Genomic DNA, 19,441 nt, shown 5'->3' with positions numbered 1-19,441 from the left:
CCATGAAAATAACTGTAACTGAAAGCATTTCTGAACATATCTGGAGAAAATGTTCAAAGCATTCGATAACCTTAGGTAATGGAAGACAGTGGGGTGCTGTTTGCAGAGTAAAAATTAGAAAAAATAGTTTCTTATTTGCAAAACTTGACTAAAGTCAATGTTAAGAAGCTCAGAGAAAGCCTCAGGAAAAGGAGATAAAAACAAAAGATAAAATAAAGGCAGAGATAGAGATAAACATAAGGATAAGAAGGAGAACTTTTTAAGAAGAGCTCAGCTGAAAGTAAATGGAGTGAAAAGGAGAAAGAAAGAAGTAAGTCTAGTAAAAAGTACACAGCAGGTGGGCTAGGCACAGTGGCTCATGCCTATAATCCCAGCACTTTGGGAGGCTGAGGTGGGCAGATCATGAGGTCAGGAGATCGAGACCAGCCTGGTCAACATGGTGAAACCCCGTCTCTACTAAATAACAAAAGTTAGCTGGGCGTGGTGGCATGCGCCAGTAACCCCAGCTACTCAGGAGGCTGAGGCAGGAGAAGAATCATTTGAACCCAGGAGGCAGAGGTTGCAGTGAGCTGAGATGGTGCCACTGCACTCCAGCCTGGCGACAGAGCGAGACTCCATCTCAAAAAAACAAAAACAAAAAAAAAAAAAAGAAAAAAGTATACAGCATTCAAAAGTGACCACATTAAAGAATGAGTGGATAGAATGGAGAAAAGACAGATTAATGTTTCTGTTGTTTTAATATAGTAATAACAGTAATACTCATTAAGTAACACTAAAGTACTCCGAAGACACACAATACTGTTGTACTTTGAAAGCATCATGGTTACACTAATGACTACTCTAATGGCTGGTATTCACAACCATGCCCTACTTTGTCTAAATATGGCACACCTACACAATATTAGCTTAAAATAATTAGGTTTTGTAAGGCAGATAAATTGGTACTGTATATTTCTAGATAATGATTACAACTAAAAACTGCTAGATTTTGGTACATAAAAGGATTTGCCATTATCTGTCTAAAACAGACCCCTGATGATTAAATATGATCACCCTGTTTGTGTCAGCTATCCCATGGACACACAGACACACACAGACATCACATGTAGTTTCTATTGGGAATATAGAGGGAGGAGCCTTTTGATTCTGAGAAGTTAAGTGGGGATTCCATATTCCTCTTCATAATCCTTTCATTATATCAGTATATATTCAGCCTAGACACAACAATTGACGTACAGCATGGCAAATAGAAGACATCTCATCTAATATTTAGTTTCTAAGGTCCAATTAACAGATTGTGTATATTACAACATGAGGTCGGCTTTAGATTGATAAATATTCTTGTTGTGAAATCTATTCTGTTGTAGGTTTAAAGGTTTAGAACATAAAATACCACATTTCAAGTTTTTAGTAAAATAAACAAAAAGCCCCAGCCATCAGATAGTTAATTTTTCAGGGTTCTTAAACTGTCCAAATTCTTATATTTAAGGTTTCATTTAGTAAGGAAGGAGGTTGTAATTGTTTCTATTCATAAGCTTGATTTTCCCTCAGTGGATAGAAATTGACTTGAAAATTGAACAATTTTCCTTGTGGAATTTTTAGAAAATAGCATTCATCATAAAAACAAAAGACAAATGGATAATGAGATTGAAACAGTTGTATAATATAATCTATTTGTTTTACCCCAATTAGCATGCATATTTGTAATAAATTATGTTTCGCTTCCAAAGAGTCTCTATGGATCTGTGCTGAAGTTCCCAACATTTGCCTCAAGCCCAGATCTCTAGTATCATAGACTTACTTATTACAAGAATTCACACAGAAAACAAAACACTATATACTTACTTAATGTGTTTCCACTCCCCTTTTCCCCTTTCTGGCCTTTTGGTCCAGAATTTCCTTGAGAAAAGAAGAAAAATATTTGTTTTTAATCAGGGCAATTCACAATGTTTGCTGTAAGCGGAGACAGATCATTACAAGGTAATTAAAATATAAATGTGTAAGAACTGACAGATATTGAAATGTATAATAACATTGTATAATGTTAACAATAATAATAGTTATTACTTAGGAAGCTCCGTTCTGAACTCAGTATTGTGATATTTCAAATTATTTACAAGGCCCTAAATGCCCCATTTTCCTAAATCAAGCAAAGCTGAAGAATAAGGAGTTTGTTTTGTACTTATTCATCCTCGTTTTCTCCTCTTCCTTTGACTGGGTCTTACTCACACTCCCAGGTAATCCAGTGCATTCCATGAGCTCCCACATCCCGTTCTTCTATTCACATTACATTTATGGTTTTCATTTCTTTAGAGTGTACCATCCCCCAAAACTGGGCTGCCAATGAATTTCTGGGAGTGTTGAGATTTTTAGTCATGGGGAAGGTAGGAAGATGCTTGGAGCATTCACATCTCTAGGATGATCACCTTTGGTTTTGAGAAACCTCACCCATTTATACAGGGGTGTGGTACAAATATTTTATACGAGGGTCAGGGCTTCAAATGGATGTGGAAACACTGCTAGATCTTGGTTTTTGCCAAGGGATTGCTACTTCACCCACTGTCCCATTTTTAAAGGGGTCTGCAGGAGATCTTTCTTTAGTACCAAGAAATCTCTTAAGATTGGTGCTGTTCCTGCTTATTGAGTTTCTTTTCCAACAGCCATCAGATACAATCAGATCTTGCAAGTAATTATTGTCTTGACACAAATGTAGAACTGATCCTAGTGCTCTCTGTCTCGAAGTCAAAATCTTTGTTAATGTTTTTGATTCCCTCCAGCAAAATCGAGAACTGTCAACCTTTTCATCCTAGAGCTCAGAGGATGTAGTTTAACAACCATAGATTTCAAAATAATAATAGTTATAATTTAGAAACGCTTGTGTTGAATTATTTTGCTCAGCCACTTTCTGGGTATGTGGTTTGGGTTAAGTCTTTAAATCTTTCTGAGCTAAAGTTTATTCTTCTATAAAATAAAAAAAATAATGCTTTCCATTGTAGAGTTGCCTGTTCATTAAGCACTTTGCCCATAAAAGAAACAGATAAAAGATCTAGTTCTTCTTATTTCTATTCTTCACTTCCTAAAGCTTAGCTAGAATCTTCTCTCTGTGATTTTATTCTCAGGGAATGAGGGGAAAACTTTTTCATCGCAGTTCATTTTATATGGTACCATTATATATAATTTTCGTTTATATTTATTTTTGATATCTTTAGTTTACATTGTCATCATCTGTGCTTTATTTTGAACACGTGTCATTAAGTATTTCTTAGATAAGATTTTTGGATCCTTATTTACCAACTAAAAAAATACATATATATAATGTATATAATTAGTAGCATGAGACTTGAGGCACTTAAAGAGTAAAAATTATTCCCAATTGAAATTGTATTTTGAAGATTTAATGAAATGCCAACCATTTTATATCAGGGTCATAATACCAAACTTCTAATTCCCTACTTGCTTTGCATAATGGGATTATACTTTATATCACTAAATTCATTTCTTAATGGTAATTGAGTTGTTTCAGGTACTGTTAAATTGGCAAAAATCATTGTTACCACAAAGCACCCAAAACCTTTCCTATATTTTGAGAGCATGCTTTAATAAAATATAGTACCAAATTTTCAGATTGTCCAAGAGGAAACAGGTCTAAGAAACTGTTAAAAATTTGGGAAGGAAGGAGTTAAAACAAAGCGTAACTGATCAGTTCTAATTCTTTTCACAAAAAAGAACATAATAAGCAAGCTTAATTTCATTATTTTAACATTAACTTCACAATGAGAAAAGAGATAGAAACTATGCATTGTTCTTAGAAGTCTTTTCACACAGCAACTTGTCTTACATATTTCAGAATAGACATGCTTAAGCCAGAGCATTGACCCACGAAAGGTCCTTGTAGCTCTCAGAATCTATGATAAATAAAAAATTAGCTTCATGTTTTTATTTTGCTTTTGTTCTTATACCACTGTGACTTTTCCTTTTAAAGATGGTAAAATAAAATGCCTTATCTCCTTATAAAAAAACAAACAAATGTTTTGTATCATTTTAACATGATTCAGAGATTTGCTTACTGATGATACCTGAAAATCTTTTCTCACACTTGAAAACAGCAAAAATATCCTTTCTAAAGGAAAGGAATGTAGTGGTCCTTCAGAATGACACCTTTGGCTCATAGGTGGGAATTGAACAATGAGAACACATGGACACAGGAAGGGGAACATCACACTCTGAGGACTATTTTGGGGTGGGGGGAGGGGGGAGGGACAGCATTAGGAGATATACCTAATGCTAAATGACGAGTTAATGGGTGCAGCACACCAACATGGCACATGGATACATATGTAACAAACCTGCACATTGTGCACATGCACCCTAAAACTTAAAGTATAATAATAATAAAAATAAATAAATAAATAAATAAAAATGAATGCAAGGGCTTGGTCCAAACCTAGAGTTAACTATCTTCTGTCCTATGTATTACTCTTTAATAAAAAGTAACTTATATTTCTAAAGGCCATTCAAAAGTAAGAACCAGGTCATATGTAAGAGGACATTCTAACTTGAAAGAATGTAAGAGGAGGTGTCTTCAATAACATCATCATGATTTCAAGCATTTTTTAGTGCCTCTTATATGAGCCGGATACTAGGTTAGACGTTTCTGCTTACATGCCTGAATTATACTAACCAAATTTCTGCAGCTGTAGCCCGCCTTTCCACCCCCCGTTTTTTTTTTTTAAGCTGTTTTGAAATGCGATCATCCTCTCTCCTAAGCCTTGTGCTTCTTCCTGGTCCCTGAATTCCTAACCTTAATACCCACTCATTAACCTTACGCTATCTTTCTGCTTTGCTTTCCTCTGTCTTCAGCCACTCCTTCTCTATTTTATCTTTCCATAAGCATTTAAATGGTACTCAGATCCTTCCTTCAAAGAAAAAAAAATCAAATGAAACATAACTAACAAAAAATGCATCTCTCCCTCCTCCTCTGCATAGCGAGGTTGCTTGAGAGTTGAGTCTACCACATCTCCATCCCTTATCAACCATTCCCTTCTCCGCATACTCTAATCTGGTTATCACCCCACCCAACAGAATCTGCTCTGAACAATGGCAACATCCCCACAGTAGCAGGTGCAAAGAGTTTTGTGTAGATTTCACCTTACTTGACCACCTTTGAAACTGTCTTTGTCTTTTTTCATTCTCTGTTCTCTGGGTTTTCTTCTTCACTTGGGCTACTTTTCTTCCATTTGCTGCTTTGTTCATCTCAACCTGTACTTCTGGAACTACTTAAAGCCTTATGCTAAGCCCCTTCCCTTTGTACCTTTCCACTCCCTACCCATAAAATGTTATTAAAATCAGTGGTTCTGAAGAATATTTATATAATCAGAGCTAAACTTCATCTTTTAATCTCTGGCCTCTCCTCAAAACTTCAGACACATGTGTTCAACCGTCTGTAGATAGCTCCATGAATCACAGAAATAAAATGTTCAGTAAATGTGTTGAATTAATAAATGAACTATGTATGGTCTAATATTTTAGATAATCCTGAAAATGACCATAACTTACCCTGAGGGAAACAATCAGGCTTTCAATGGACTTCAAGAGGCAAAACGGACACAAGCATGTTATTTGCATGCTGAAAGTTCTACTACGTTGAACGAGGTAGAACAGAACCTTCTACGGATTTTGAAGACATGCCAGGTTTCCCTTCAATTAAATCCTCCAAACTTTCTGAAGTAAATATGTCAGGTCTTATAAATGCACTACTCTATAGATCTGCTATGCATGGAAAAAGCATGAAGTCTTCTCTTTCTCTTCTCATGTTTGTGTATATTTTCAGTTGTAGACTGTCTTATTTACCCTTCATTTCCCTACTTCTAGCACTGTATCCTTATGAGCAGTGTGTACTTAATCCATGCAGAAGGAAAGGGCAAGGTGAGAAGAAAAGGAGCGTGGGAGGGAGAATAGAAGAAAATAGATGGAGGATGTTCTTTTTCAACTTTTTCCTTCAGAATCTGATAATGTTTCTGATATCATTCACATAGTCCAGGCTGTGAAAAAACTACAACTCAAGCAATGTAAAGTATCAAAGAGTGTTTATATCATAAATTGGGGTCTTAGTTCTGAAATATACTACTTTATCTATCATGGACCTGTTTTTACATATTTCATATTTGACAATTATCGGACTGATTTCTAATTTTAGCACCTTCTACAGACTCTTGTAGAGGATAGACTGTATTGTTCCTTCTTTTAGTCTGCAGTACAACTAGAGCAGCACCTGGCACTGCTGTTCACATCTCTATCAGATTGGTGTCTTTTAATAAGAAGTGATGTCCTAAGGATATGTTTTGTCAAGGGACTTATTACCTCTGCCCTTGTTTTTCTTTGTGCTTGATTATACTTTCTCCATTGTTTTTTTTTTTCTACCTAAACATAATGGTTTTCAAAATGTGGTCCCTGGACCAATAGCATCACCTTCACCTGGAAATTGGTGAGGATGCAAGCCCAATCCCAGATCTACTGCATCAGAAACTCTGGGGTGGAGTCCTGTAAGCTGTTTTAACACATCCTCCTGGTGATTCCAATGCCTGCTATAGTTTGAGAAATACAAACCTAAAGAAATTCTAGGCCTCTTTTAGTCCAGCACTAACAAACACTGCTTTCTAACACATTTTCTTACGGTATGGATTTAATCACTCCTTACTCTCTATTTCCATATAGTATTTTGTCCAACCTTATCAAGGTTGTTTACTTACCACATGGTATAATAGCTAATTGCTTATGCATTTTTTTCCTGTCTTCAGCTCCTAAAGAAAAGCAGCTGCGCTGTATTTATCTCCAGCACACAGTGACCCCTCATCAAGTTGTGCGGACTGGGTGAATGAATGAAATAATACTCTCCAAAGCTAAACATAGATTTACCATTTGATCCAACAATCACACTCCTAGGTAAAATTCTGTCCACAAAAAAAGCCAGCATATTAATGTTTATAGCTGCTTTATGCATAATTTCTGAAACTTTTTTTTTTTTGAGTCAGGGTCTCACTCTGTTACCCAGGCTGGAGTGCAGTGGCATGATCTTGGCTCACTGCAACCTCTGCCTCCTGGGTTCAAGTGACCTTCCCACCTCAGCCTCCTGAATAGCTAGGACTACAGGAGTGTGCCCCCATGCCTGGCTAATTTTTGTATTTTTTGGTAGAGACAGGGTTTCACCAGGTTGGCCAGGCTGGTTTTGAACTGATAACCTCAAGTGATCCACCCACCTCAGTGATCTGCCTGCCTTGGCCTCCAAAAGTGCCAGGATTACAGGTGTGAGCCACCATGCCCAGCCTAAAACTTTGAAGCAACCAAAATGTCCTTTAATAGATGAATGGATAAACAAATTGTGGTAAATCCATAAAATGGAATACTATTGAGTAATAAAAAGAAATGAGCAATCAGACCATGAAAAGATATAGAGAAACCTTACATTCATATTGCTAAGTGAAAGAAGCCAGTCTGACAGGCTACATACTGTCTGATTCCAACTATATGACATTCTGGAAAAGGCAAAACTATGGACTCAGTAAAAAGATCAGCAGCTGCCAAGAGATTGTGGTGGGGAGGAATAGAGTTCGCGGAGCACAGGGGACCTTTAGGGCAGTGAAACTATTCTGTCTAATACTGTAATGATGGATACACGACACTATACATCTGCTGAAACACACAAAATGTACAACACAAAGAGTGGCCACTAATGTACATTATAGATTTTGGGTAATAATGATATGTCAGTATTGGTGTATTAATGGTTACATGCATACCACACTAATGCAAGATGTTAATAGCAAAGGAAACCACATGTGCATGGGTGGTTTATGGGAACTCTTTATGGTTTCTGTGCAGTTTTTCTACAAATGTAAAACTGTTCTAAAAATAAAATGTATTTTAAAAATACCTCAATGATAGGGCCCCTATTCCTTTTTTTTTCTTTTTCTTATTTTTTAGAGACAGGGCCTCACCATGTTGCTCAGGCTCATCTCCAACTCCTGAGCTAAGCAATCCTCCCACCTCAGCATCTCAAATAGCTGGGACTACAGGTGCTCACCTCTGCAATTGGCCCGACTCTACTCTCTTGATGATAATTCACTTTGAAATTAGGAGACAGTAAGCCTAGCTCTTTCTAAAATTGCTGTTCAAAGTTTGCAATTCAAGCTTAGGCTACTGGCAGAGCTGATGGAAATAATATCATCATGTGTGTACATTTCAAAATGCTGAGCAACCTTGATTATTAAGCACTAGTAGATAATAGCAGACAATTTATTTTGCAGAGGATAGGATTTCAGACTTCTCTCTGTTTTGCTAACTGTAACTTCACAAAGTCTGGCCAGTTGTGGTTAAACAGGTATTTACACTTTGCTTCTTTTTTTTTCTTTGCCAGTCCTTCAAATCTCTTTGCTCAAAGATGGATATCATCGTTCGTGATGATTTATGATTGTGAGGAGTTTATAACTCCTGTGTGTTTTTTTTAAACAATTTTCCTTTGGGATATAGAGACTTTCCTCAGGTGAAGAGAAGTCAGTTTCAAAAATCTGATTTCAGCAATCATTTTTAGACCACAAAATAACTGCATGTGAATACTAGTATTCACACAATGACCATTTTTCATCATCCAAGAATTTAAAAATATATATACAACATATATAACATTATGTATATATATAAATTATCTGGTGTTTCTTCCACATATTCTATAAAGAAAATACACATGATTGTAATACCTGGCCTTCCAGCATATCCTGGGAGTCCTCGACTTCCAGGAAAACCAATTGCTCCCCGATCACCTTTAAGACCTGGAGGACCTACATTATTAATGAAGAAAAAAAGGAGGTAATAATTCGTTTTCATACAGACTTTAAACTATAATGAAGACATCTAGTTTTATAAGTGAATATGAAATTAGAGAATATCCAAATGAAGGAATAATATCTTTCCTAAAATTTAATGTTTGACATTGAAAGATAATACAAGAAATAAATATAAACCTTAGTACATTCAGCACATTGTAGCTATTCAATAAATAACATATTGTTGCTAGAAATAAAAGCACATCAGAAAAAATAGATCTTGGAGTTTTAACCAGAAGACTTATGTAGTCAACCAGTAATCATCAAATGGCAGGATTTTGCTGTAGCTGAAATGACAACTTTAAAATGCATAAGCTGAAAATTGAATTCTTAAGATTTGCCTTAGAAAAAAATGCAACTCAAGCAATGTAAAGTATCAATGAGTGTTTATGAAATAAATTGGTGTCTTGGCTCTGAAATATACTACTTTATCTGTCATGGATCTGTTCTTACATATTTCATTGTAATCCCAGTGTAAATAAAGATACACACACACACACACACACGATACACAGATTTACTTATGAGTATGTACTATATACTTACACAAATCCAGGGATCGATATGCTTAAATGAAAACTGAAAATGGCTATCTTTTTACCCAATATTACTATGGTGATTGTAACAACTGCATATAAAAGAAAATGTTATACTCCTATGAAATAAAATATTTTATCCTAGAGCTCAGTGCTTTTTGATAAACTATTGTAACACTTTAGGCATCTTATTTTGTGTCATCATCAATTCAGAGAGATCTCATTCACCCAGTCTCACTTGATCCCTTGGGGAGGCACATTGTAAGAAACTGATTATACATCTTTTCCCAATATCAACGTTTTGGAATATTACTTTTAGTTCATAAGTTCCAGAAGACATGGCTTATATATATTAAATATATTTTTAAAATCTTTTCTTGAGTTTTATTAATAGAGACACTTAAAATTGGGCTAACTGCCCTCTAAGAAGCGCTCACTAAGAAGTATATGATTCTTAATAGTAAGAAATAGTATTTAAGCCAGTGTAAAACTTTGATTCCAACAGAAATTAAGCAAACTTCCAAAGCAATAAAGTGATAAACTATGTTTAGAACGATTGCTCCCAAAGCAATAAAGTGATAAACTATATATAGAAATATTAGTAAAGTCAGGATATTTCAACTCAATTTAATTACAAAGTAGTAGATATTGGCTGGACTTCATAGTATACAGCCTAACAAAGACCTAACATCTGTTCTCAGTACAAGCTGATTAATATTTACACCTTCCTTCACTATCTAAGCAATGCAGTGATACTTCTGCACTTGTGGTTACTGAGACCTGTCATTCAAATTTAGAAATAAAAACACTGACCGTAAATTCTGCCAATTTAAAAAATTTGAAAACATTCCCCTACTCTTTGTAGAGTGCCATTCACAAGTAACCTCCACTTTTACTCTGTCCTTCATTAATTCGAGAAATATATATTGTACCAGTCTTAGTACATTCCTGGAGTTAAAAATATCCTTATCCAAACAGATCTTCCAGAGCAGAGAAACAACGAGAGACAGATAGTGAGAAAGGTAGCAAAGAAAGATGGTAACTTGGGGGTTATAATTTTAGAAAAACTGGGTAATGGAATAGAGAATGCTACGGTGCCTGCTTTAGACAGGAGCATCTTGGGGCCACAGGAGCATCAGAGAAGCCCCTCCAATGCTGACTTCTCAAGTACCTTACAGTGATGCTCAGAACACAGCCGTTCAACTAAAAATCAAGGGTGTTCAACTACAAATCAAGTACATTTTCAATGGGTAGTCAGAGACCCCTGTTCTTGGAGATGGTTAAGCAGACTCTATATCGCCTATGGAGTTACGTGACTTGTTTGTTTAATGATGTTTCAAAATGTAGTCCTCAAAATATAAGCACAGCTGTTGAACTTTATTCCATAAGATCAGATACCCTGAGGCTTTCAGGAGGCAATTAACTAATTTTCTACAATAATCTGTGGCAATGGGAAAGGGTCTGGCACTTGCTTCTAACTCATGGACAATATAAGCACAGTTACATGGAACCTGAGCCATGGGATGTTCCAAGAGACGTTAGACATTATCCAGTCAGAATCCATCATTTTAGAGACAGTTCCATGAGACCAGAGTGATCAAATCACTTACATAAAGCTGGTCTGATAATTATTCACATGTCCTCAGTATCTTGCTCTGTTCAGGCTCCTTTCTGCAATGTAGCAGACTGGTTAAGGGAATGGACTCTGCACTCATGCCCATTGGGGTTCAAATACCAGCTTTGCCTCTTACCAGTTGCTGATTGACCTCGAACAGGTCATTTAACCTCACTGTGCATTGCACCTGTAAAATGGATGTATTATTTGTTTCTGCATCATCAGGCTGATGTGATAATTAAAAGAGCTCATACATGTAAAACACTTAGAAAAATGCCTGGCATGTAATGACTACTTTGTAAATGTTAGCTTTTCTTGTTCTCCTCCTCTTCCTCATCCTCCTCCTCAGTAATACAATCATTATTTTCAGCAGCCTGTGGTAAAGGCTTCTAAATTTAGTTTCATTAAATGATACGTACACAGTTAGCAGTGACATTTTTGGATTCATTGGCACAATTTGTTACTTCCAGAAGAAACCCACTTTCAATACTCAGGCGTAGAGCGACAGCCTGCAGCCAGGCAATGTTCCTTACTCAGGTGTATATTTAGGGAATATAAATATAAGTCCTTGTTGAAGCTTTACGGAGGGGCCTTCTTGGGGCCATAGCCTATGGGAAAGGGTGGGCCAGGGTAAAGATATACGTGGATATAAACATTAACAAAATATGGTTCCTCTCTTCCAATATCTATGGGTAAGATGAGCTTTATTTTCTCTTCTGGAGACATGATTCCTATGGTGGAAAATTCAGATTACGTAAGGAAGTAAATAGTACTGGTTGATGACGAAAAGTTTGCAGCCAGAGGAGCCTTCACTTCTCTCCCAGAGCATCTCATGTAGGTAGCCCCTCCCATGCCTAGACGTCAAACTACCTTGTTATTGATCACATTGGGCATAAACAGCTTCTTAGATGGCCTACACAAAAATTCCTTTAGAAAAGAAAGTTGTTTCTCCTTCAAAACATTGTTGTCATGGGTAAAATCGGCCCCTTAAAAGAAACTCACATGAGATAAAAAATCCTTGATCATGACATTTGCCTCCCTTATATTACTACTTATCATCCTGGAAGCTCTGTGAATTCAGAGATTCTGTATCTGTTTACACATACCCTACAGGGTATTGTAGAACACCAGGCCTGGAGAAAGTGCTCAGCACATATTTTCTGAGTGAAAAGTGATAGGTCATTCTCCCCAGCATGCTTTCAAAGAAATAGCCCTCTAAAATAAATTTGTTATTATTTGGGGAATAAAGCATATTTAAACATAATATCCACCCTAGTATATGAATAATAATTCTACTATATTTAATGTATTAGTTACTTAAGGCTACTAGGACAACCACTTAGGTTTTGCAGATATTCACATCATGATTGTCAGTCTAGGTGAGTTTGACTTGGTCAAGCTGAGTTTAGGAGGCTCAAATGGATGTAGAGATGGGGACATAATAAACCTGCTCAAATTAGAAAGTAGAATTAGTATGATTGCCCATCATATACTCTTTGCTTCCTGATTTAGGTATCAAATATGAGGCAATTAGACCATCTGGTGGAGAAATGAACAGAACGTAGCAAGATATCCAGAAATAATTCATTAGGAAAGATGCCTGGTATTTTGAATACTTTTCTTGTAGTGCACCAAACTAAATGGTAACCTGATAACCTAGAAGAGTCATTGATTACCCCAGGAACTCGACCTGTCTTTTATGAGGAACTGGGTAATGCCTATTTGTGTAAATGAGCAGTACCAAAAGCAACAAATTATGACGTCACTTTTTACCCTGTAAATTTAAACTATGACAAATCGTTAATTTACAATAAAAAAAAACAAAATCAAAGATTCTTTGCAATGGTGTCTATTTATAACATTAACACAAGCTGAAATTTATAAATCCTTCTATTTCATACAGTCATAGTTCAGAAACAGCTGCAGAAGATTCTCCCAAGATGAAGCATTGTATGGCAAGTTGCAGCCCAGACTGAACTTTTATGGTTGAGTTATGAAGCTCTGACAATTGCAGCTTGTATGGAGGAGCTGATAGACCCTTGACAATAGTAGTTCTGGCAGCAGATTTAATACTGGTTATTTCCCCACTTATGACATTAATGCAGCATTGTTAATATCTGATTAGCATTAGTCAAGTAGAAAGACTTTCTCGAATAAAAATTCTTTCCTGGCAAGGCATTCAAAAGCACATCAATACTAATACCATCTGACTTGGCATATTATATATATGGGGAGGATTGCTATTTTATATATATAAAACATGTGTACCAGGATGTATACCATCTATCTTCACATATAATATGCCATATATATATTTATACACATATATATACATATCTGTGCTTAGGCAGGTATCAAGTTCATGCTTTTCATTTTCAAAAATTTTTCTGAAGTGACCAGGGCTAGTCAATATACTGATCAGAAAGAAGAACCTTTTATATAATCAAAAGACAGAAAAATAAGATGAAGTACATGGTATTTAGACATGTTTTGGTAACACAAACCATTCTAGTTATAATTAGACCTTGCAGTATACTTCCTACCATCAAACGGCATGCAGGATATTTGATTTCAAGCCAACGCTAACATGACAATCATGTTATTATCTTTTTTATTTTTTCAAGCAAAGAAAGTTCATGTCCTCTCTTCTGTGTCTTCCATTGTCTTCTTTCAAAATATTTCTTTCAAGATTACAACTTAGAGGAAAATAATTTGAAAAAATTTTGCTCTTAGTAAAGCACAGAGAGTGACTGTCAGCAAAGGTAAGTGTCATCCATAATTTAGCCAATATTTACATTCAGATTTCATTAGTTTAAACAGATACATTTGAAATACTATATAAGAAATATAGTCCAATTTGCTTGTGATTCATAACTCAATACTAGTGTGAGTTTTTGTGTCTTAAAAATGAGATAGCTTGCAAATGTGAAGATGATTTATTCAATGCAAAGATAATTGTTGTACTCCCCTTCACATATGATCTACGGTTAGGTCTGCCTTATACTGTTTGCTGTCTGTTATATACATGTCACTCTCTAGACTTATGAAAAATATCATTTGGTTACTCTGGTTAAAGCATTTATTTTATTCAAAAATCATGAGTAATGCTTATCATTCACTACATGATTAGGCTACTAGAACATTTACTACCCCCGCAACACACACACACACACACGTGCGTGCGTGCATACACACACACACACACACACACACACAAACACACACATCCTCTGCAGGATATAAATAAAATAGCAATCCTCCCCTACACATATACCTGGATGTATATCATCTATCTTCACAGTATATGATTAAATAGCTATAATTATCATACCTATTGGACCTGGAAATCCTCGTGGACCACTTTCTCCAGTGGGACCTCGATCTCCTTTTTCACCTGGGGGTCCAGGAGGACCTTTAAAAAAATTACAGTTACTGATCATAGTTGTAAAGCATAGGAAAAATGGGTTAGTCATCTGTCAATATACTTATATAAGGAAATCCAAAGTCTTCTATTTGTTGTGCAATAATATAGAATGTATAAGACTGAACTTCATGAATGGAGGAGTATTCTGCTATTCAGGAATATAATGCCCTATACTAATAAGGATGACATTGCCTTAAAGTAAACAACCTAACAGTATATTAAATGTGAGTGTGCCTAACACTTTCCTATGTTCTGAGAACCTGGGGGCAGAGAAAAGACAGCAGGCTGGCACAAAGTCACATTAGTGTTGTACGCATCCTAGGCAGTTAGACATAGTGTTAGATATAATATGGAGTTAGCCACTATACGGAAAATCTATAAGTAAGAACTTGAAAGACATTTGTGATACCCTCAAGGGAAGGGAAAATTCACACACAGTATACAACCAGAAAGCACTTTGTTGGAAGTGACCATAAACTCAGATATTTGTCAGTGAGCTGGAGATCCGCGTGAATGCTGATGGTTGAAGTCTTCATTGAGAAAGTAGGATATGAAGGGTACTTTCAAGAATGAAGAGAAGGGGAAGGAAGACAATTCCTAGGGAATGAAAAGGCATGAGGAAAGGCAGGAAGGTGAAAATGAGTAGAGGAATTCTTTTTTCAAGTAAAATATTAAGTAGAATTTCTAGATTGCTAAAAATACTGTAAACAAAATAGAGACATTGCAAGGAAAACTCTGGTCTCATCATTTTTTCTCAGGTGGCTCTCCTGAGAGCTGTGATTAAACAACATTGATTTAGCCATTTGTATTTTCTGTGTCCAGCAAAACAGATATCTGCTCATCATGCCTTTAAAATGATTATACCTAGCATGTCTTTAGAACTCAAAGGTAATCCTACCTACATACCATGTTCCATATGGAGTACAGAGGACAAAAAAATCTCTTCTTTATTTAAAGAAGAACACTTAGTTTCCTTTTCAACACCAGAAGAAAGAAACAGAGAGAAACATTATTCCACAGATTCACCAGAGAATAAGGACATAGTGATATTTTAAAAGAGGCATTTTCAATTGATAGTTTGGTCACATACATAGTCCAAGGAAAACATACAAATATATACAGCATCCCTGGTTAGAATGCACTTGTTTAAAAATTTTAATCAGGTGGGACACATAATACCTGAAGAAATCTAAGAGGGGGCCACATAAATAAATAAAGATTATCTCATGAAAAAGTGTATTTTGTACATTTTTTTGTCGCTTATTTTGACATCCTTGACTCTACTTCTGTCTATTCCTCTGGTATGTCCCATTTTCAAGGTACAGTTTGGGTTTTAGAGGCCCAAGATATCATTACTCTGCTCAAAAGAATGTCCCTTTCTCTTCATATGCAACATTGCACACACATTTAACTGTATTTTTTTTATAAAAGCAACTCTACTTATAGGAAACATAAAAACCTAGAAAAAGCGTGAGGAAAAATATAATTCGTAGTTGTGTTAACTAAAGATCTTTACCATTTCTTTCCTAAGTGTGTATGTGTATTTTTTTTTCACATAATCGTCATGCAAACAATATATTACAGGGCTTTTAGAAATTAACCAGTGTATTATATTCTAAGGTATAGCTTAATTGTTGCAAGACATACATTTAAGTGTTGCACAAGAAATGTCAGGTTTCTATATCAAAGGGAATCTTTATGTGCCCCTGTTCTCTGCAGAAAAATGTAGTACTTCCCAAGAAAAGGAGTTTAACTTCCACAACCATGAATACGGCTGCATCCATTCATCACTACATAGCAATGAATCCGAGGGGAGGGGGGCAAGCAGGACAGACACTCAATTTACAGCCTGAATTTTGTTGAACTAATCGAAGGGAAGCACAACGATAGCAGCCAAGGATGGTGTTTTGAAAAAAGTGCACAAGCAAAGATTTCAGTTTAGTAACTCAGGATCCAAAGCAAGACGCAGACATTCCAGGAAAAACTAGAACATGAAACAAGAAGAAACAAGGGACACAGAGAATAGATCTAGACTCTTAGACTCTGAGATGGACTTCTCACCATTTCTTTGGTAAGTAAGAGGTGGAAGGAACTCTCCTAATTACTAACTATCCTTTCAATGACATTACATGTAATTATGGGAATTGTATACAGCTTTAATTTTGGAGTATTAGTTCAATCACGGCAAATACATCTGTGTTATTTTACAAAATTTGGAGTTAAAGATCCCTCTCTCTATTTTTATATAAAAATACTGATACCCGGTATTTGAATCCTACAATAAGAAAAACAGGTAAAGCTTTTCGTTAGAGTTCTAACTAGACGTGTTGAACATACATTTTTATTGTCATTCTATTCTTCATGTAACATTAATCTCACATTATGTTTCATTTTTGTACATTGTTATAGCTCTTTTACTGTTTCTAACAAAATGTTGGAAGGAACTCAATAAATGTTTTAGGTGTCTTTTAGATACATTGGGGGAATAAAATAACAAATTATATACCACTTTACTCTTAGTTTCTGATGCGGAACATTTGAGAACACTGTCCACTACCCTGCCACCTTCCAAAACTAGCTTCCTCTCCATTCCCATTGTAGCGCACGTCTTCACCATCACGCAGCTGGACAATTGCTAGAGTTTTTTCATCTGCTCCGAACGTGTTTTGTCTATTTCACTTCCTATTTCCCTCAGTGTTAGCTTTCTTCTTTTTGATAAGAATCTGTTTTGCAATGTCTCCATCAAATTAAGGAAATGCAGTAACCTATTCTGCCACATTATGGAAAAAAGAATAAAGACTTAGAGTGTCTTGTAGTCACGTTTTGTTCGTAGTTTCCATTTAGTCTTTTCAAAATTTTGTTCCACATTGACATAGTAACTGCCTCGTTGCATCAATAAACGGACAAAATGCTACCTGTCAGCTCCCTTTTTGATATATGTCAAAAAAAAAAACTGGGTTAATATTGGCCAAAATATATTATTTACTCTAGTTCAAGAAGCCATAGAATTTACATTATTTTTCATCTTTAATGTTTTCAATTACAGTTATAGGAATAATTCATAAATACTATCATAATAATCTGCCATGAAGAATTACCTTTATAAAACACATGCACGAAATCTACTATTAATCTTCCTCCATGATTATTTCTTAAAAAGGAAAATTAAGATTTTTACATAACCACAAAAAATTACTGGTATGTAATATTTGATCATCATCAATATCATAGATCAAAATTACCCAATTTACTAGAAAAGCAAACCCAAGCGTATCATATCATTTAAAAACCTCAGATGATAACACAGCACTAATACTATCTGACTAAGTTTCCAGAATCTTGCTTCTCTAGTTTTTATTCATTCTGAGCATTAATTTTCTACTTTGTTTTCAATCTTGTCTCATATTCAGATCATCATAACAATCTGCCACATCTTCTATCAGTCTATTGCTGCCTAAACCTGCTTCTTTTTTTTCTAGTTTTCATGCTCATTGATTTAGATACGTTTAATCTGGAAGACACTTTAAATATTGTTTAACTAAACATATTTATAGAGGGTCAGAGAGTGAGTTGCTCAAGGTCTTAAAACTAGTTGGGTAAAATCATAACTAGAACATTACATTTCTTTCCTGACATCCTATGCTACCATGTTCTAAATTTAATTGACTTCATTTTCCTTATCTGTTCTTCCATTATTCCAGAGCTGAATTTTTCCTTTATATAGTGGTTAAAGTCACAATTCAGTTTTTTTCCTTTTGTTAAGTGTTTTTTTTTTTTTTTATGAGAGACAGGGTCTTGCTACTTTGCCTAGGCTGGTCTTGAACTCCTGGGCTCAAAAGGCCCTCTTGTCTCAGTCTCCCCAAGTGCTGGGATTATATTGTCTCAGCCTCCCAAAGTGCTTGGATTACAGGCATGAGCCACCACTTCTAGCCTACAGTCTAGCTGTTAAAATCTCAGTAATTAATTTTACAAAACTCCAAATTCAAATTTCCTCAGTTCCTTTTTCATTTTCTCTACTATAAAAATCAAAATTTCTTTTCTAGTGCTCTTATATCCTAGGAAGCCAATATATCTAAAATTTTTCCAAATAAACAAAATGTTAGCTATTCTCACCACAGAGCCATATCATACTTTATTTCTCTTAAACACCTTTCTCTAGAGTTCATCTTTGCTTCTTTAAATCATGTTATCCCCAACTCTCCACCAAACTCTACTTCACCATTTCCACAATGAAATTTTATGTAGTTCTTTAAGACTCTAATTATCATAACTAATTGAGAAATGTATTAAAAATCTTTGTCTCTTTTAACTGTATAATTATTTAGTGATTAGTAATATACGGGAAAAGAGAACACAAAGTAATTACACTAACTCTGCAATCAACACACGATAAAGGATAAAACACTCATTAATTTCTAAAATATGCTTCTTAAGTTATAATTTAATTAATATATATTTTATGGCTAGGTGCTATAAGAGATATAAAGAATAGTTTCTAATTGAAGTAACTTGTGTCCAGGGAGAGTTGACACTGTTCTGGAAGAGAGTATGAGATACTTTTATACATAACTATCACATTAAGAATTCTCTTGTGAGAGAATACTTAATGTCCCATATTAAGACAGGAATAAATATCTGCTGGGCCTTACTATTGGTAGAACCAGCAAAGGCTTCATGCAAGAGGTGGCATCTTAAATGGACTTTGAATGATAAATAAGATATCTTCGAATACAAATCAAAGAGAAAATATTTCAAATAAAGGAAAAGACATGAGGCAGGATGCACAAAGTACTGGGTACATTAGAATCACAGTCAAATTAGTTGAAATATTTCATATACAAAAAAGACAAGGGAGGGAATGAAGCATTCAAGACTAGTTAAGAGACACACTGAAGAAGACCTTGAGTGCTATGGGCAAAACTGTATGTCTAATGAGGGGGCAACAGAGAGTCTTTATGCTTCCTAAAGCAAGGCTGTAATCTACAAG

The 19,441-nt window shown here is 35.4% G+C and overlaps 1 protein-coding gene across 10 annotated transcripts in view; it reads right to left on the bottom strand.

Moving 5' to 3' along the window:
• Window positions 1–19,441, bottom strand: part of MSR1 (macrophage scavenger receptor 1) — a 741,681-nt gene that overhangs the window by 102,613 nt on the left and 619,627 nt on the right. For all 10 annotated transcript variants that reach the window (XM_058442303.1, XM_058442300.1, XM_058442301.1 and 7 more), the window contains 3 exons: window positions 14,362–14,442; window positions 8,754–8,834; window positions 1,846–1,899 (listed from right to left, as the gene is read on the bottom strand). In XM_058442303.1, the coding sequence (XP_058298286.1) occupies window positions 1,846–1,899; window positions 8,754–8,834; window positions 14,362–14,442 (216 nt within the window). The remainder of the gene's footprint in view (window positions 1–1,845; window positions 1,900–8,753; window positions 8,835–14,361; window positions 14,443–19,441) is intronic.

Source organism: Hylobates moloch, unplaced genomic scaffold (assembly GCF_009828535.3).
Source record: "Hylobates moloch isolate HMO894 unplaced genomic scaffold, HMol_V3 SCAFFOLD_8, whole genome shotgun sequence".
Classification (NCBI taxonomy): Eukaryota; Metazoa; Chordata; class Mammalia; order Primates; family Hylobatidae; genus Hylobates; species Hylobates moloch.
This window is presented reverse-complemented; position numbering and strand designations above follow the sequence as displayed.